Source organism: Podarcis pityusensis (assembly GCF_964106645.2).
Source record: "Podarcis pityusensis genome assembly, chromosome: 9".
Classification (NCBI taxonomy): Eukaryota; Metazoa; Chordata; class Lepidosauria; order Squamata; family Lacertidae; genus Podarcis; species Podarcis pityusensis.
The window spans coordinates 10550638-10570019 of NC_138034.1; the positions used below are offsets into that span (position 1 = coordinate 10550638).

At 43.4% G+C, this 19382-nt stretch overlaps 1 protein-coding gene across 3 annotated transcripts in view; it reads right to left on the reverse strand.

Moving 5' to 3' along the window:
• Nucleotides 1-475: 475 nt before the first annotated feature.
• CCDC149 (coiled-coil domain containing 149) overlaps nucleotides 476-19382 on the reverse strand; it is a 58062-nt gene continuing 39155 nt past the window's right edge. Inside the window, exons 10-14 of one of the 3 annotated variants that reach the window (XM_081020021.1) lie at nucleotides 18965-19041; nucleotides 12201-12233; nucleotides 7531-7635; nucleotides 1038-1142; nucleotides 476-803 (exon numbers count right to left, since the gene is read on the reverse strand). In XM_081020021.1, the coding sequence (XP_080876147.1) occupies nucleotides 562-803; nucleotides 1038-1142; nucleotides 7531-7635; nucleotides 12201-12233; nucleotides 18965-19041 (562 nt within the window). In that variant the 3' untranslated portion in view covers nucleotides 476-561. Of the gene's footprint in view, nucleotides 1143-7530; nucleotides 7636-12200; nucleotides 12234-18964; nucleotides 19042-19382 lie in introns of all 3 variants that reach the window. The other 2 variants (XM_081020022.1, XM_081020020.1) reach the window with 2 other exon arrangements.

Sequence of the window (19382 nt, forward strand, 5' to 3'; positions counted from 1 at the left end):
CACCAATTATATCAAGGCAATTTGCTGTTTAGTATTAAACTGTATGTGCCAGGAAGAATCACCCCCCCACCCTGAGAAACCAAAAGCTTGTTCATTGAAGCCTTTATGTTTTACCATTTCTGATTCTGCCGGCTTCACCAAAGGCAACTCTCCCCCCCCCCCGACGTTCCAGGCTCTTAAGATACATTCAAACAGGCACTGCACCAAAAATTATACATACTGAAGAGACAGAGATGTAACTGACGTGATAAAGCATAATGATGGGGTGCTAAGTCCCATTATTCTCAATTATGTCACTCTATCTAATAACGTTAATCGCAGCAAATAGCAGAGGGCAAAATTCTGAAAGCCATCATTTTAGTCTTGCTCCTTTTTTTCACATTTCTCTAGGGTATGTTTGTTTGTACATACCAAAGTGTTGGATGCGTGTGTGTGTGTGTGTGTGTGTGTGTGTGTTAGGAGATCTTTCTTGACAGACAGACAAACAAGGAAGCAGCTGGGAGAAGCTTGAAGAGACTGGGGACACATCCTTTCTGAAAACAATCCCACGGTCAAAGTGAGTCACGGTGAGCCCAGATCAGGAGCACTGTCTGTAACTGTCACAGCTGCAGGTACATTATCTGGAATGTCACTGAAATCTGGAGTTGGGGGAGTCTGCTTTTCATCACCCTCGGCGTTCCCTGTGTCACCGCTTTCATCCTTTTTGTCACAAAGATTCTCAGTGTCGCTTTCCGAGGTTCCTGTCTCTTCTTCCATGGCCTGCTTCTCGTTTGTGTGTTTGTTCTCCCGGAGGTTGCAGGGCTCTGTGGAGTCAAAGGGAGGAGGGCTGGGCAAGGGGGATTCGCCTTCGGATGAGCTGCTGAGCTCTGGCTGACCTGCTGCCTGGCTCTCTGTCAAACATTCTGCTCTGCTCCCTTCCAGCTCTGCAGCTGCCTGCTCCTCTGTCAGCTTAATGATTTCATTCCCAAACCCATTTGCACCGTCTTCCTCAGAAGGAAACTGGGGTAATGATGGATGAAAATGATTGGTTTTGTTACCGTTGTTTTGGTTTGTGCAGGAATCATCAGAAACTGCAGCCGTTTTTTCTGGGAGTGTCAATTCTGTTTTAACGGCACACATTTCCTCTTGTTCTCTGGTTTCTTCTAGAAGAGAAAAATGGGAAAACATCACATTTATGTAGATATAAAGCACAGTTCCAGGTTTGGAGGGGACCAAGAAGCAGGCACCTCCATAACACAAGACAGTGAATTGTCTTTAAGCCTGTCCTCAGGCATTACACCCTTTTCAGGAATGCCCTCTTTAGCTATTTTGAACTAAGCAGAAAAGGTCTCAACCACAATGAGATGTAGGGGCAAGAGTATAAATCTCAACACAGAGGATTTGAAGAAGATCTCTCCCTTCAGACAATAGAAGAATGAGGAGGGTTACACACTATTCAATCTTTTCTTATTGCTGCCTTTGAATGTCCAAAAAAGTCTCTAAGAATCACCTAGTCCTTAGTCTGCTATTTCATTCAATGGGTGGGTTCAGATGTAACAAGAACAAGTGTTGTGTTCATGCATTTCCTGCTCCTGGATCAGCATCTGGTTTCATATCCTGGTAAGTAGTCTTGAGATTAAACCACAGTTTCCCGGTTCAAATATAACGGTTTAACAAACTGTGGTTTAACAAACTCCAGGGAGTTTTAAATTGTGACACGCAAGAGAAAGGAGGAAGAAGTGGGTCTAAAACTTATGGTCTATTAGAGCAATTATCAGTACATCTGACCTAGCCCAGCGGCTCACAATGGCATTTCCCATTCAATTCACTTTCCCACTTACACATTACTCTCAGAAGCATCTTCTACGTGGCTCCTTCAAAGTTACTCCACAGAAAACATGTGCCAATAATTTTGTTCCTCATCCCACTACATTGTGATCTCTGTCCTGCCGGGACACCAGCCCCATGGAAGCGAAGCATATACCCAACCTTGCCATTCCCAGAAGCATGGGAAGAAGTGATGAGAGAAGGAACTAGACTAGACCTTAAATTTTCAGGTTGGGGGGAAGTTTAGTATGGAAACAAAGCTGAACTGACACTTACTTGAATTCATGTAACACACTCTTTAAAAAACAAACCCCAATTACATTGAGTCTGGAGACAGCCTGAAGTTACAGTCAAGATGTCTGAATCTCTTGAGTATTAATTAGTATGACCACCGTTTAAGTACTGTATTTTTAATATTTGGGGGCAGATAAAACAGGGGAGTGTGGAGGAAAAAAGGAAAAGGAAAAACAAAGTAGAGGGACAGAAAAAGTATGAGAAATTAAGGGAAGAAAGTTTTGTTTCCCATTGGAAATGCTAACTGCGGAACAACTTAATAAATAATAAGCATGGGATAGCAAAGAGCATCACAGTGTAATGAGGTGGTTGTGAAGGCTCTATTTCTGCCACTACCTTCTGTATATTGCTCTTCAAAACACCTCAAGAATTCAGAAAGAGCATAGGACAGAGGTTTTCAACCTTTTTGAGTCCACAGGTCCCTGAACCAATTACATTCTTTCTGCAGCACCCCCGTGGGGCTCGGGAACTCATTTATGTCACCCCTTGCCTGCAGAGCTGGCAGTCTCTCACCCTTTTTCAAACACCCTCCCTGGTCTCTGAGATGCGCCCCCTGCCCTCAAAGAGAGGTGCCTGCCAGAGGCATCATTTGCCTGCGGAGCTTATAGCCAGGGCTGCTGCAATAAACAGCTGTGCAAACCTTGGGGAGGCAGAGAACTGAAAGATGAGGGAGGGAAGGAAAGAGGGACAGAGGCCAGTGTTGCCCGCAGCACCTCTGGCCATCATTCAAGGCACCCCAGGGTGCCATGGCACACTGGCTGGAAACCACTGGCATAGGATACCAACTCACACACTGTAGCACCTCAGAAAACAAGTGCAGGATCTGCGTTTTGAGCCCCCTCTTACAGCATTAACTCTCTCTCTCTCTGTGTGAAGCTAACAAACTCCAACTCTGAAGAGTTCTAATTTCCCATATGCAGAGCTGTTTTGAAGGGGGGAGTTTGGATATCTGATCCGTCACCTCAATTCTGAAGCAGAGAAGGTCTTATGAGAATTGTGCTGAACCCTAAACCCTTAGATTTTGTGTTCCCATTAACAAGTTCTGATGCCTGAAAGCTGCTGAGATTCCCAGCAAGCTGAATTCAACATCCAATACCTCTTGTGCACTCTGGCAGAATCACAGCATGCATGACACTGATTTGGGCATTCAGTTCCCCAACGCGATTAGAGTCACGTGAGGAAGAGCAAAGACAGGCTGGCTGGCTGGCCCCATCCCCTCCGCCGTGTCCCCAATATTTGGCCCTCCTCCTGCTCGCATGCTAAAGGACTGAATACTTGCAGCAGGGAGCCCGCTGTACTCATCAGGGCCAACCCACCAATGAGGCAAGGTGAGGTGACCGCCTCAGGGGGCAGCAGATCTGGCCTCCAAGGGATGCCTCGCCCGCTGCTTCTGTGGGTGCACTCCTGCCTTGTTCCTAATATAAAACTTTATACCCCACTTGTTCCTGATGTAGGTCTTTGCCTTTCTTCCCTGGCTATTAGGGCCCTGCCATTTTCTGCTATGCCTCAGGGGCCAAAATGCCTTGGGCCAGCCCTGGTACTCCAGAGGCTTTGCTGTGAATGAGAACCATTATTGTACAGGATTCTAAATCTGACATAGAACTTTCCATGAACTACCACAGGCTTCTTCTTTCCAGTGCATGGAGAGCAGTGGACCTGCAGATCTGACAGAGGGAGTAAGGCTAGCGAGTTCATCTCTGCTCTTTCTCATGCACTTTTAACAGAGCGAGAGGACCTGAGCATACACAACACAAAGATCTACTATTTGGGTAAGTTCACGTGTGATTTATCAACACAGAATAAATTATGATTGCAAAGGTTGATTTGGTTCCTTGAACTTGAGCATGGGTAACGGAAACAAGCTGCCTGCGTGATCTCTCTTTATCCACAAGTTCCACTACATAATTGGCTCCAAAAGAACAGCCAAGCCTAACCACTTTTAAGATGAAAATCCAGCTCATTCACGGAATTAAAAAATACAAAAGCGTAACTTTGATCAGATCAGAACAGCCACTGAAATGCATAGGAAGTATGTGCTTGTGGACCCTCACTTCCCATTTCTGTGTATCTTCTATTTATTTTAAAACATTTACAATCTACTTCTAGTTATTATATGTATAGTCTTATTATATGTATAGTTAAAGCTATGGTTTTCCCAGTAGTGATGTATGGAAGTGAGAGCTGGACCACAAAGAAGGCTGATCGCTGAAGAATTGATGCTTTTGAATTATGGTGCTGGAGGAGACTCTTGAGAGTCCCATGGACTGCAAGAAGATCAAACCTCTCCATTCTGAAGGAAATCAGCCCTGAGTGCTCACTGGAAGGACAGATCCTGAAGCTGAGGCTCCAATACTTGGGCCACCTCGTGAGAAGAGAAGACTCCCTGGAGAAGACCCTGATGTTGGGAAAGATAGAGGGCACAAGGAGAAGGGGACGACAGAGGACGAGAAGGTTGAACAGTGTTCTCGAAGCTACAAACATGAGTTTGACCAAACTGCGGGAGGCAATGGAAGACAGGAGTGCTTGGCATGCTCTGGTCCATGGGGTCACGAAGAGTCGGACATGATTAACGACTAAACAACAACATAATATACTTAATATTTTAAAACTCTCTAAGCAGTGTACAGTATAAAATTCTGTAAGAAGTATTCTTGAAGATTCATCTTAAAACGAATAAAACAGTGATATAAAGTCACACAAAACAGGAATTAGAATTTATTCATATACAGTGGTACATCGGGTTAAGTACTTAATTCGTTCCGGAGGTCCGTTCTTAACCTGAAACTGTTCTTAACCTGAAGCACCACTTTAGCTAATGGGGCCTCCTGCTGCCGCCGGAGAACGGTTTCTGTTCTTATCCTGAAGCAAAGTTCTTAACCTGAAGCACTATTTCTGGGTTAGCAGAGTCTGTAACCTGAAGCATATGTAACCTGAAGTGTATGTAACCTGAGGTACCACTGTAAAGGCGTTCTATCCCAAACCTTTCCTGCCACACCATTTCAGAGTCCAATACTGTGATCAGAATGGACTGTGCAAAACTGAATAGCAGTATGCAAAGTAACCACATGCTCATATTATTAAATGCTGAATTTCTAATTTTCTTAGTGCAAAATGTGTGCTTAATATACAAACAGCCTTGATTATAGCTGATCCAAATGCATTAAGATACATGGGGGACCTCCAGATCAGACTCTGAGAGGGCAGTAAGGTGTGGAGAAAAGTTTGCTTACTTGTTAGTTTGATGGAATGATTGTCCCTGGAGCCTGTTAGATAATTGGGGTTAGTCTGCTTGCAATATTTTATGATGGAATGGTTAATAGGCTACTTCAAATTACGCTTATTTTCAACTAGAGGAGAAAAGAAAATCAGTTTGCCAGGTTCATGGAACTAAATCAACCTTGGAGTCAGATTTTATCTGACATTGCAATAGATTAATAAAAAAAAAAAATCAAAGAAAAGCCATGTTCTAATTACTGCGAGGAAGTAGTACGAACTGTATGCTGTGCATCAGATCTGCGTGAATAAGAATTAGAAAGGAAGGCCAACATTGTATGAACTTTAAATAGTGTTGGCCACATATAAATAAAGTATTTGTATTTTCCCATTCAGACTTGCCCATTCCCTTAACTCATGAAGACAATAGCTGAGCTGTGGGAGACAATCAGCTAACACTGCCTGACAAGGAACTCTCTGCTCCCCAACCCAATCAAACTGGAACTATCATCCCCATGCTAGTGTTTTCCTGTTTGTGCCCGTTTTTGGTACACCCATAATGTGTCTCAACTTCCTCAATTGCTAATTTTAAATTCAAGGAAATTGCAAGTACGGTTGGATGAAAATCTGCTTTATTTACATACTTGGGAGTAGCTAGAATACCTCACCCCTCAAACAATCCGATAAATTCTTGTTCTTTAATCTGACCTAAACCAGTCCTTTTGACCAAACATGGATTTCTAGTGCAAGACATCCTATACATGTCTTGTCAGAAGTAAGTAAGTGGGACTCAATCCCAGGTAAACATGTATAGGATTTCAGCCTCTGTTAACACATCCCTTTTACACTTTGCACAGAATGAGGTGATACGATTCTGGATTGCACTACCTCAGACCAGAGATGGGGAGTCAATTATTTTTTTTTAACAGTTATCAACATTAGAAGATTTCTTCTGGGAGAAGCTACCACATCATGGGGAGGGCCATGCCAAACCTTTCTCCCTGATGTGGTGCTTTAATTTGTGCAGGGACTTTTCCGAAGTGACGTCCTGCCTCTGGACTAAAGCAGCATGACTCAGAATTCTACCCCTTCCAAACCGCCATGCCATTCTGCAGAATACGGTCTCCTTAAACCGCAGTGGCAGCAGGAGAATTGCTACAGCACGGCTACGACAAGAGCAACATGAAAAGCCCCAACCCGCATAGGAGGAGTCTGTTCTGCCGTTCCTACTCTTGCAAGTGATCACCCAAATTCTGGATTGGATCATGCAAAAATTAGGCACTCTGTGTTAGTTTCTGTTCTTATCACCGTGCAGCTGCTTGGAGTCACAAGGCTCTGCTTACATTCCAGAGACCTTCCAGGCTGTTGGAAGTCTCACGGGAGAGGAGACGGGATGTGACGTTAGTGGTTTCCTGTTCCTTTGTTCAGTTGCTCTCTGCTTTCATAGAGAGAGGATGTCTTTTCTGTCTGCGTAGCTTAGAAATAAAATTCTTTGCAATGTAGCCCAAACCTCTCATCTCTTTCCTGTGCTGGAAACTCTGCTGAAGAATGTGCCTGAGGCCTTATCAAAGGCTCAGGTTATTAAACACGTCAGGAGGCGATTCCGAAGGACTCGGGGGAAGAAAATGAGCTTTATCACCTTGGCCGAGCGGAGATCCCGACACTCTGTTGCTCTCCCATCTTCCCAAGACAGTGACTCGCTGCTGCTTACAGAGAGGGGCAAAGTTTGGGAAGGTCACGGTGGTGCATGGTGACAGGAGCTACAATGCTGCACCATATCTCATTGAAAATAAGGGATCAGCAGCCAAAATAAAGGATTTTCCAAGCACAGGTATGTTCAACTTCTGAGCCCCTCTGAGCCAAAGGCAGAAAGCCCAGCCAGCAGCCAAATGAAGCCTCATCAATAAGGGACAGCAGCGGGACATGGCGCTGGGATAAGGGACTGTCCTGCCAAATAAGGGACACTTGACAGCTATGAGCCAGGAGAATGACAGACACACACACACACATACCGCTGCCTCACCAGCCACCACTGAGTATTGTTTCCTGTCCCGTGGCCATGGGCTTGTTTCCCACGCTATTCTGGTGGTGCAAAAATGAGACAATGCAGGTATCTCTAAACAGCTTCATCCTTATTTTCCCCTACACATTCAAACTCGGTGGCACAAGAGACGAATCGCCCTACGCCAGCCTTTTGTTATGACTCTAGATGCTTACCTTCTGTCTTCTGCTGTGGCTTATCTGCAAAAGATAGCAATGGTGATCGAGACCTCTGGATAATAGGCATAGCCGGGTCACTGAATGTAATGGTATCCTTGCCACCTGCGAGCAAGAGGGCATGGAAACATTAACTCTCCAACACAACTGAAAAATTTACTAATGCAACGTTTTAAACAGTGAGGCTACATTTAAATAAACACGTTGTATACACCCAACAGGCATATTTCAGTAGCTCTGCTCTACAGAAAAGGAAAAGCTATGCTATGAGCCAAAATATGTACTACAGCTCAACTGCATTAAACCCAATGAGACCATTTTGTATGAGCACATCTGGTTAAAAGATGTGGTTTCCTCATTTGACAATAATTTAAAGAAATAAATCACAAGCTAGATGTGTTCAACAGCAATCCAACCCTATCAGGAATTATGGAAGTATCTTCAGTGTAAAGAGTAATACTAATACAGATGATATTTCTGTTTAGACCTGAGGTTCACAGAATTCCTCTTCAGGCATTCAACCTACATGATAAGCAAACATGGGGGTGGGGAATGGGAACAAACACTCAAGGTCTGCTTCTCAGTTGCTGCTCTGATTCTCCAGGTTTCTAAAGCATGCAGGGAACCTCCATTAGAAACAGGAAGTTCCTCCCACTGAGTTCCTCCTTGAGTTGGAGGTTGATCAGAATGGTGTTAACATGCTCATTCAATGCCTCCCTCCCACATGTTTACTTAGCATGCCAGAAGAGGAACAGAGAAATGGCTTTCCTGAAAAACGAATGTTTTTTGAAGTCAGATCCATGGACAGGAATTCATGCACATATGTACAAATGCGCACAAACATATATCTAGGATCCTTTTCTTACAACCATCCTGGAAATGCTGAATTTCCAATATACAGGGCCCATTTTAAACAGGAAGCTGGTGCAAAAGCATTATTCCTGTGACAATTAAAGATACTGCTTTGAGGTTGCTCCTATTTTGACCTACCTATGATTTACACATCTTGAGGCGCTTGTGTATAGTTCATATGGGGTGGGGGGAGGGAAGTGGACAAAAATGTAGCCTTACGGAAAGGAAAAAGCGGTAATAGGCAACATTTAGACGGGAGGAGTAATCTGGGTATACCTCCACTGGGTATATTTCAATGGGTATTCAGCCAGGGGGCTACTTTGAAAAAGCAAACCAATGAGCACCAGCTGGTTTATCAGAAGAGGCCTGAAAAACCAGACTTGCATTTACAGAAGATTAGAATAAGATACCAATCTGTGTAAGAATATATTGCAAGAGCGTTTTGGGAAATTTCTACCACAGCACCTACTAATACAAGCATCTTAGGTGAAATATACTAGATACTATCAGGATTTATAAAAATCATTTTAATGGACGATGGATATCTGACAACTGCAATATAGATTAGCAAATTCAAGCTAGGGGTGGAGTGTGGATGGGGAACAGCATATGCTATGGATTTCAAGTACAAATATCATATCACCTTTGAACTCGCTGGGTGGGCTTAGGTAATAATGGATTTTCTGGGTTGTTGAAGAGATTACTGAGATAATGGTGCCGTGAGACTACAGTATTGTTATTTTACTGCTACCACCTATTTATTTAGACCCACTGTCCAATTAATGAGAAATTCTTATTACAGCAGTACTTGGACCTTTTTAACTCCTTATTTTTGTAGGATGTTTGACTTTTGCAGGCCATGATTTCTAAAACCAAAATTTGTTTTCTTCTGCTTTTATCTTGGAGCATTCTGAATGAGTCCTTCATTAAGTCTGTATTGGACTTTGCCCTCTTAAAAATCAAGCTTGTTTCATTCCAAAGCCTTCATTCCCAAACCTTCCGATAGAGAAACAAGCAAATGCCTACACAGCTGGGACGGATGGGTCAAGAGTCTTTTTGTAGCGTGCCAAGACCCTCCAAAATTGACATTCAGTTTTACCTTTTAAAATGTTACTGTTCCTATGTGTCTCCCAATGTGTTGCAAATTTTGTGGTCCCTTAAAGCATGCACCATTTAAACCATGGGTAGGCAATCTAAGGCCCGGGGGCTGGATCCAGCCCAATCGCCTTCTAAATCCGGCCCATGGACGGTCCGGGAATCAGCGTGTGTCCTTTTATTTGAAATGCATCTTTGGGTTATTTGTGGGGCATAGGAATTTGTTCATTCCCCCCCCTTCAAAATATAGTCCAGCCCCCCACAAGGTCTGAGGGACAGTGGAGCGGACCCCTGCTGAAAAAATTTGCTGACCCCTGATTTAAACCATTAAAAAACCCCTGCTTTCATATGCCTCTAACCATGATAATGTACTAGGAAGCCAAAAGTGTTTTTTTTATTTATTCCCCTGCTACTTCCTTCTTTTTTTAGGAACAAAGTGCACCATCTCTGTTTCATGGGTTTGCATGCAACACATAGCTAGTCCCTCAGAATAGCTATACTACTGTTTCTGTATTAAAACAGCGACCCCGAAAGTAATCTAGGGAAATCTATTGCCTGACAATGCATTATGCCCTCTCTCCATCAATGTTTACCGACTCCAGTAGAGGCTGCTATACCAGGGTCCTTCCCTGCGCAAGTGTCACCCCTTCCTGAAAGTGGGGCAATGTTGGCATGGTGTAGAGTCCTACAGGCTTCTCATTTATCACTTCTAAATGAGAGCAGAAGGCTGAGCAGCTTTACTTTTCTGTTGCCTCGTTCATTATGTGTGTCTATTCTGTATGGTTTAGCGCATGTAAACATAGTTTGGTAACTTCATTAGAAATCTAGAGGGAAATTCCCTCTGCATGGGGGGGGGGGGGGACGGACGCTGAAGGGAAGGTATTAATCCTGGTCTCCAAAGACTAATGATGACGTTTTTCAGTTTTACTATGTAACACATTATACGGGACGCGGGTGGTGCTGTGGTCTAAACCACTGAGCCTAGGGCTTGCTGATTGGAAGATCGGTGGTTCAAATTCCCATGACGGGGTGAGCTTCTGTTGCTTGGTCCCTGCTCCTGCCAACCTAGCAGTTCAAAAGCACGTCAAAGTGCAAGTAGATAAATAGGTACCGCTCCGGCGGGAAGGTAAACGGCGTTTCCGTGTGCTGCTCTGGTTCGCCAGAAGCGGCTTAGTCATGCTGGCCACATGACCTGGAAGCTGTACACTGGCTCCCTTGGCCAGTAAAGCAAGATGAGCATGGAACCCCAGAGTCATCCATGACTGGACCTAACGGTCAGGGGTACCTTTACCTTACATAACACATTTCCTTTACAAGACTGGATGGAGGAACATACAAGAATCTGGTCCTAATTAGAATTAAAGATCTAACAAATGAAAGAGGAAAGCAGGAACCAACTCATTAATCTTCAAATAGAAAAGAAAAGTTAAATTGGCTTGATTCAAATGCTTGGATAAAAGGAGACTTTTTGTTTGTTTTTATCTACGTACAGTGGTACCTCGCAAGACGAATGCCTCGCAAGACGAAAAACTCGCAAGACGAAAGAGTTTTTGGTTTTTTTAGTTGCTTCACGAGACGAATTTCCCTATGGGCTTGCTTCGCAAGACGGAAACGTCTTGCAAGTTTGTTTCCTTTTTCTTAAAACCGTTACAGTAATACAGGGTGCACTGCTTGAAGAGGTGCAGTTGCGACTTGACTTCGGGGAGCAACTCATAGCAACTCATAGTGTGGTAGCCTTTTTTGAGGTTTTTGAAGATTTTTTTGAAAAAATTGAAACCGTGCTTCGCAAGACGAAAAACCTCGCAAGACGAAAAAACTCGCAAGACGAAAAAACTCGCAGAACGAATTAATTTCGTCTTGCGAGGCACCACTGTACTTGCTTAGCATGTGTCACACTCCAAATATCTGAATCAGTATTTTGAATGGCTAAAGTAAGAAACATTTTAACTCAAGTATTAATTAAATTAGGTTCCTCTTATCTCATCTTAAGTTCTTGTCACAGGGATACTGTCAAAAACGGCATCCCCAAAAGGGCGACTTTGCCACCTTCCCTATACAAGTTTTGCAGTGCTCCTACTAAAAAAATGTGTACATTAAAAATGTGTACTATATTGAGCCACCCCTTGGTCTACCTATTCTGGTTATTTAATTGGGGGTGCGAGGGATAAATCTTGGAACTTTCTACATGCAAAGCTTGTTCTCTAGCATCCCTGCTGTCCTTCAATATGTGAGGGATGTAGAAACCCTGAATGGGTTCTGCATGTCCGCCTTCTCCATTTACCATCAGTGTCTTTGGGTTCCATGATGCTTGGATCTGGAATGCGTAAACCAGATAGCAACACTCACGGAATTAAAATGTAAGTAGCAACACTGGGTGATATCCATACTCATAATTGCTAAGTTAAAGGGGGGGGAATTGTCTCGACTTACTGCTTGTCTTTTTTTTTTTCAAAAAAGCTACAAAATCACATCATTCTGCACAACCCATGATTATATTCAGCACTAGCTCGTATCCTTCCTTATTACCATTTCTCCCAATTAAAAATAATTTTACAGTGTTCCGTATTTCTCTTGTGGCCATCTAACTTACTCGGTTGAACATCTTAATCTGACAGATATAGAAAAACATTCAGATAACATTTCCATTTATTTACATGCAGTGACAATATTTAATGCACCGCTAAGATTAGTTACTAAAAATACATATGTCAAACAGAACCTACTCCCAAATCCCACTGAGACATTGTAGCTCAGGCCTTCAGGCAGCAAGAAAAAAAGGAAGGAAAGAAAAGTTATTATATAAATATTAATTTGATGCCTAAACAGAAATAATAGAACAAAGGTATTCTAAAACCATCGTCTGTCTTTTGCTAGTGTTCTGTTTTAAAGGCCAAAACACTTTATTTAGTGGATTATGGGCTACTTGAAACAGAAGACCAAACCCTAGAGTGTGAGCAGCAATTGAATACAAGCCAAGATGCAAAACCATGGTTTGAGGTGGGTCTGTTTATCATGCTCTGCAGTCACCATGTTTAAGTCTTGTATCTCTACCAAGCAAACCATGGTTAAGTCATTTTCACTTGCAAGATACACATACACTGCGAACAGGGCAGGTGAGCAAGCTCAACTTTGGTTTCAGTCCAGGTTTGGGATCTTAATCAAGATTCAAGGAACAATGGTGTCAGGCCATGGAAAAGGTCAAGCTTCAGGAAGACAGGTTCTGCAACCCGGGGTGAGCTAGCTGGCAGACCAAGTAGGCCAGAAGCAGCTGTGCAGATCAAAATACACAGGGGTTCAAACATGTATCAAAACAGGCATCGGTCTGGGCAGAATCAGAGGGGTCAGAGGAAGGTATATAATCAAAACCAACCAAGTAAGTTACCATGTGGTAGGGGTGGCAAAAGTGGTGGTGTGCTCTCACAAAGTCCGTACAGGACATTTTTTTCCTGGCCAGAGATTTCAACTACAAATCCCAGAATCCTCAGGAGGAAACTGATGCCATGTGTGCCATTCTCAACAAGGTTAAGACTCCAAAGGCAACTGATGCCATGTGTGCCATTCTCAACAAGGTTAAGACTCCAAAGGAAATGAAAACACAGTGTCAGTTTTCAGCTGAAGATTCTGGGATGTAGTCTTGGTCCACAACAAGAAGGGATGATCTGCTGGGGTCACCTAGCAGTTCTGTGTTCCCCTGTCCTGACCTGTTGTTGTTATGTCTAAATTTGCACCCTGCCTTTCCCCCAGAGGAGCCCAGGTTAACTTCGTTAGCCTTGGGGCAGAGAAAGAGGGAAGCAGGAGTGGCCATTAGAACTGAGTCAAAGCACAGCCCTAATTGCAAGGCTGTCATTGCCCTGATCCCAATCTCAAGCATCCAAGAAGGGGCTCTCACTAATGTGAGCACAACTTCACACTCATTAGCCTAGTTGGAAGCCTCAATCAATGCACAAAGTTTAGTCCTGCAATCTTGCAACGGAAACAAGAGTATGGATAGTGTAGGAGGCAAGGCACCACACCCTGGCTGCAAGGAAATGCAATTTCACAAGGCCTGTAGGAGCTTGCACCAAGAAGACCTGGGCTATAATCTACAGAAAAGGAAACATGGAGTTTATTAACAAAGATGAAGCTATCTGGAGGAGTGGCACTCTGGTTTACTGAAGGGAGATTATGTCCCCTGTAATCAATTATAAAATGAAATATAGCAGCAGAAAAGAAATAACTAAAGCAAGTGGAGTAGAATTAAGAGCAGAAATATATACTCAAAATGATCACGTGGGCTATATAAATTTCCTGGTCTGTATATTTCAGTCTTCAGGGGAAGATCATAGGTGTGAGTGTGGTCTGAATTTATGTTTTGGAGTTGCTGGTTGTTGTTTCTTTCCCTTTTTTTAAAAAAGCAACAACAACAACAACAGTATCCTAGATGCATATAGAAGACCACAATTCAATCCTGCTTGCTATGGGTACATATCCAGTAGCTGAAATTAGCTGCCTGAATCCTGCATAAATCGAGACTTGAACTCACTGTGCATCAGCTGGTGTGTGGGAAGTTCAACGCTGCTTTATGTAGTTATCACCTCTCTACTCCAGCAGTCCAGCTTTGTCAGGTGGATGGGGCCCCCCACCTATCAATCGCCCAATGTCAATATGACAACAGATGCTTGACAGGTGACTGGTCCCACCCACTTGTTGGTGAGGCGGGGAAGATAAGAGATCTAGTCCACCAGGCCAAAAATATTCCCCACCAGGGCACTGTGGGAAATTCAAAATGGCAGGTGGAAACTAGAGCAGGGGTAGGCAACCTAAGGCTCATGGGCCACAAGCGGCCCAAGGGGGTCATTTAACCGGCCCACGAGGTGCCCCTGAACCAAACAGCCCGCTCAGCAAGTCCCTGCACACTGCACTAAACTGGCGCACCGTGGTGCCTCACTTCCGTGGCGCAGGAAATCGCGTCAGCGCAGATGCAGAAAATTGCGTGCACGTGCACTTAGGCAGGCGCGCGCGCGCGATCCAGCCGCAGAGGGATCTCCGCTGGAGTGAATTGGCCCAGGCGAGGTAAACCTTGCCAACCCCTGAACTAGAGCATTACCACGGCTACCAGGTAAACTCATAGCCAGGAGACTGAATGGGCTGGTAGGGTTGAAAGCAGCACTGCTGAGTCCTGTCAAGGTACATGTGGCCTGACAAGCTACTGCATGCTGTGTGCCACTGCTAGCCCTATCATTGAGTTCCAGGGTAAGGTTGCTTAGGATTGCTATGGCTTCCTGCTTTCTTTCCTCTAAGCGACTGAACACACATCAAATTAACGATGGGGAGGCTAACACCTAATTTTAATCTTACTCCTGCTCTGAGCATCTATGCTTGCAGAAGAGAGAACATAGTTCAGAAGTGATAACAACCAGTCAGTCCAGTAAAACAAAATTCGTTTACTGGATCTGCACTTCTCAACCTCATCTAAATATTCATTTTTTTGGATTTATGAAAGCAAGCGGCAAAAGCGATTTATGGATGTCAGAGCTTCTGAATAGATCAGGGACAAAACAAAATGCATTCAGGCATGCAATAAAATACGCTAGGTAAGATATTCTTAGTCATATGCTAACTTTTGATATTAAATGCCATAAAGGCAGAGAAAACTATATAGGAGTTATGAAAAGAGTCTACAGTTTAGTGAAAGCATTTTCTTGGAGAAAAATGTCAGTTTCAATAGTTTCCAGGCTGAAAAGTTCAGCAGTTCCACACTGATAATATTTTATATACCTTATTATAGCTACATTATATGCCCTATTCCATCAATTTGAGTGTTCTTACATAGTCAACCAATAGGCAATTACAGCAAGGCTCTTGATTCTGAGGTCCACTGAGATAGTGCATAAGCAAATTTCTAGACCATTCATTATTTATGCTTGACAACCATCATGGTGATGAACTCGATAGAGGGAAGTTGTGATCAGCCAGTTTGAGATCGCTATCTGACCAGGCCAGGAAGGACTTGAACTCACTCTAAATGACCTCACCCTTCTTTTGCCACTGAGATAAGCACAGAGTTATGTTATCACACCTTCTATATGTTCCCTGTTGGTTGGGGTCATGCTAAAAAAAAGAAAGTAGTTTTTCTTTTTTAAAAAGAAATGGACTGAACCTGTAGCTGACCAGAGAAAATGGCTACAAACACAAAAGGTGAATGATTATGTGTGATCTTTCCAAGAAGAAATTTACACACACATAGCCAACATTGCTTTTGTGCTGAAAATCAAGAGTCAAACATTCAGCATAGCCATTAACTGTTAACTGTTCCGTCATGTGAACTAAACCCTCCTCAAAATGCTGATGTCCTCCATAGACACGACAATTCTCAAGGATGTGCATACTATGCAGCAAAGTTTATCAAAAAGTCTGTGCCATGAACAATACACATTCTGCAGCCTATACTGACTATGCTAGAGGCAGCCAATGTAGCACTCTCCAGATTGCAACAGAATACTGTATTTTTTGCTCTATAAGACTCACTTTTTCCCTCCTAAAAAGTAAGGGGGAATGTGTGTGCGTCTTATGGAGCGAATGCAGGCTGCGCAGCTATCCCAGAAGCCAGAACAGCAAGAGGGATTGCTGCTTTCACTGCACAGCGATCCCTCTTGCTGTTCTGGCTTCTGGGATTCAGATTTTTTTTTTTCTTGTTTTCCTCCTCCCAAAACTAGGTGCGTCTTGTGGTCTGGTGCGTCTTATAGAGCGAAAAATACGGTAAAAATAAAAATGTTGATCTGCATAGCAAATACATTGTCCTAACAAGAAGGCACAATTTGTAAAGCGAATTTCAGGAATATGTTTGAAGTAGAATAAAATTAGGGGGGACACACCAAATTTTATTAATAAAACTTCAATTGTGTTATTGAAATGTATCTTTTAAAATAATAGATTTAAGCTGCAATCCTATATAGGCAGCGACCATTTTGTGTGGGGATTCCGTTCCTGACCCCTGTGCATGTCAGCGGGAGGGCTGAGCAATGCAACATCGCGATTTATCGCCAGCCATCGGGATCTGCGGATACACTGCAATGTTAAAAGAACAAGTTGCATAGGCCGCAGCACGCAAGGTGCGGGGTGAAAACTGCCTCAGCTCTCACTGGGGGGGGGGGGGCTGAGGTGCTTTCACCCCAATGACTCGTGGGCTGGGAACAGTGCAGCTTTTTTGTGTTGAAGGGAAGTTCTCTTTCTGCAGTTCTCTTACTGCACATAACTGTGAAGTCTTACTATGAGAACTATTGCTGCTTTTCTCTTGCACACTGGGAAGTTTTTGCCTCTGCACATGAGTCTGAGAATGTTCTGAACAGTTCCCATTGAGTTCATGAAACAGTGTATCCTGACCTGTTCTTAATGCATTGCTGACCACATCTACGGAACGTGATTGTTGTATTCCTTCATGTTATGTTCTCTCAATATTAATCTTTAGTTATAATTTAATTAGGAGGTTTCATACCTGTCTAGTTCCAGCTCCATTTCTCATCCTTTGATCTATCAGTGATAAATGGTTGTATGTAATTCCCGCCTTGTACCTATGTTAACCAATCAGCAACAAGTTGCTTTGTGTTTGTATCAACCAATCAGCCACAAGCACACCTGTGGCAATGTTTGTAATATTCAATAAAAGAGAGTTCCCGGGGCTTGCCCCGGCAGACGCCTCTCATATGACACCTGCCACTCGTCTGTCGTGGATTCATTCCAACATTGTGTGGCTCAGGAGGGGAGCAGGAAGGGTCCCGCCCCTCCCCCAGCTGAGCTTTCCACTGTTCTTGATTTGAGTTTCTACTGAAATGAGGCTGCATTTTAATGTTCTATTTTAATCTTGTTTTTAAGTTGTATTTTAATCAATTGTTTTTATACCTGGTGTTAGCCGCCCTGAGCCCGGTCTTGGCTAGGGAGGGCAAGGTATAAATTATTATTATTATTATTATTATTATTATTATTATTATTATTATTCCTGAACCCCAGCTGAGCGAGCTGCATGCCTCTCGAGCTTGCACACAAGGCATCAAGGCTTGCTCACCTGAGGGGTGCGCGATACAGCTTGCTCCTCCCTCTGCGGTATGAGGGGCAGATTGCGATGGCGGCTTCACCTGGCAGTATATTGTGGGTGAAACCACTGCTGCTCCTGTCCCTCTGCTGCTAGAGGCCTGATGTTGAAAGCGGCGCTGATCACAGAGGGAGTCAGGAGTGGTGTTGGTTTCATCCGCAATATACTGCGGTTGCGCTGTGGGTTAAACCACAGAGCCTAGGACTTGCCAATCAGAAGGTCGCGGTTCGAATCCCCGCGACGGAATGAGCTCCCGTTGCTCGGTCCTTGGTCTTGCCAACCTAGCAGTTCAAAAGCACACCAAAGTGCAATTAGATAAATAGGTACCGCTCCGGCGGGAAGGTAAACGGCGTTTCCATGCGCTGCTCTGGTTCGCCAGAAGTGGCTTAGTCATGCTGGCCACATGACCCGGAAGCTGTACGCTGGCTCCTTCGGCCAATAAAGCGAGATGAGTGCCACAACCCCAGAGTCAGTCACAACTGGACCTAATGGTCAGGGGTCCCTTTACCTTCTTTAAAGCTGCCATCGTGGTCTGCCCCTCATACAGGTCCCGGGTGTTGTATCAATACGTTGCACAGGCCTGTTCTGCTCTCTTCCGGGTCCAAAAGGACCTGTGTGTCGGCAGACACACAAATGGTTGCTGTCTGTAAATACTTGCTGGGAAGTTAAGTCTCACTGAACTCAATGGACTTTGTCCAACCAATTCGCCCTCAGAGCCACTGAAATCAATGGACTTCAGTGAGAAAAGCCTACTGATTACAACGGCTCTACTTTGAGCATCACAACCAGGTGAGATTCAGTTCTAAATGCACATGCATAGGGACTGCATTGTTAGAATCGTTTTAGCTTTCATTTCCCATGTTCTTACTATGCTTTAGGGACATCTGCATGGTGAAGAATTTAAAATTAATCCTAACTCACAGCTCTCCTGAAACTAAACTACTACAGAATTGCATGTTTGAAGGCTTCTGTGTCAAAAAGGCCCTTATCCCTGGAAAGCTTTTATTGGAAGGACAAAGTTTTCACATAGAGAGAGAGATCACGGGCAATCTCCTGGTGGCATCCCCAGGTAGTTTTTCTCCTTAAGTCTGACTAGCCTACATGTTCAGAAAAATTATGCGGCAAGATGTGATTGATAAATGTAACACATCATTAATTATGTTGTCAAAGAACCTTTAAAATGCTTCCATTTCAGAAAAATCTAACTGTTATGTGTGAAAGAAAACAAAGGTTTCTTGTTCAGTAAAAATATTTCCATATTACTTTTCTTATAGAGACTAAAAAAACAAACCCTGCAGTAAATGAGGAAAACAATGCATTTTCTAATGTAAACAGCAGGTTTCTTATGAAATACACATTTTTAAATGTCCTTATGTTCAGATACCCCCAAATTAAGCACGACTATGAATTCTGACTTACCTGGAAGACTCCACAAACCAGAGACTTCTAAAGTCCTCAACTTTTTCTCCAGTTCTGCTACACGATTGCCTAAGATTCTGAAATGAAGATAAAATGTTCCATGAAATGTAATTAAAAGTATAGTAACATCACCATGGATGGGCATGTGCCCTGTTTATATTTGATGGGTGATATCCAATTATAGGTGATATTCAGTGTCGTGAGAGAAGACATCCGCTTATGATACACAAATTTACATTTAAATGTATGGTATAGATTAATTCACGTGAAATACATATATTTTTTTCACATCAGGTTAGAAACGTCTCCAATATATCAGAAATTATTCTGAAATAATATATGTATGACATGCCCATGCAATCCACCCACTCCTGAAATGGGTGTACAATCTCAGGACTTGCTTGTATTCTGCACCACA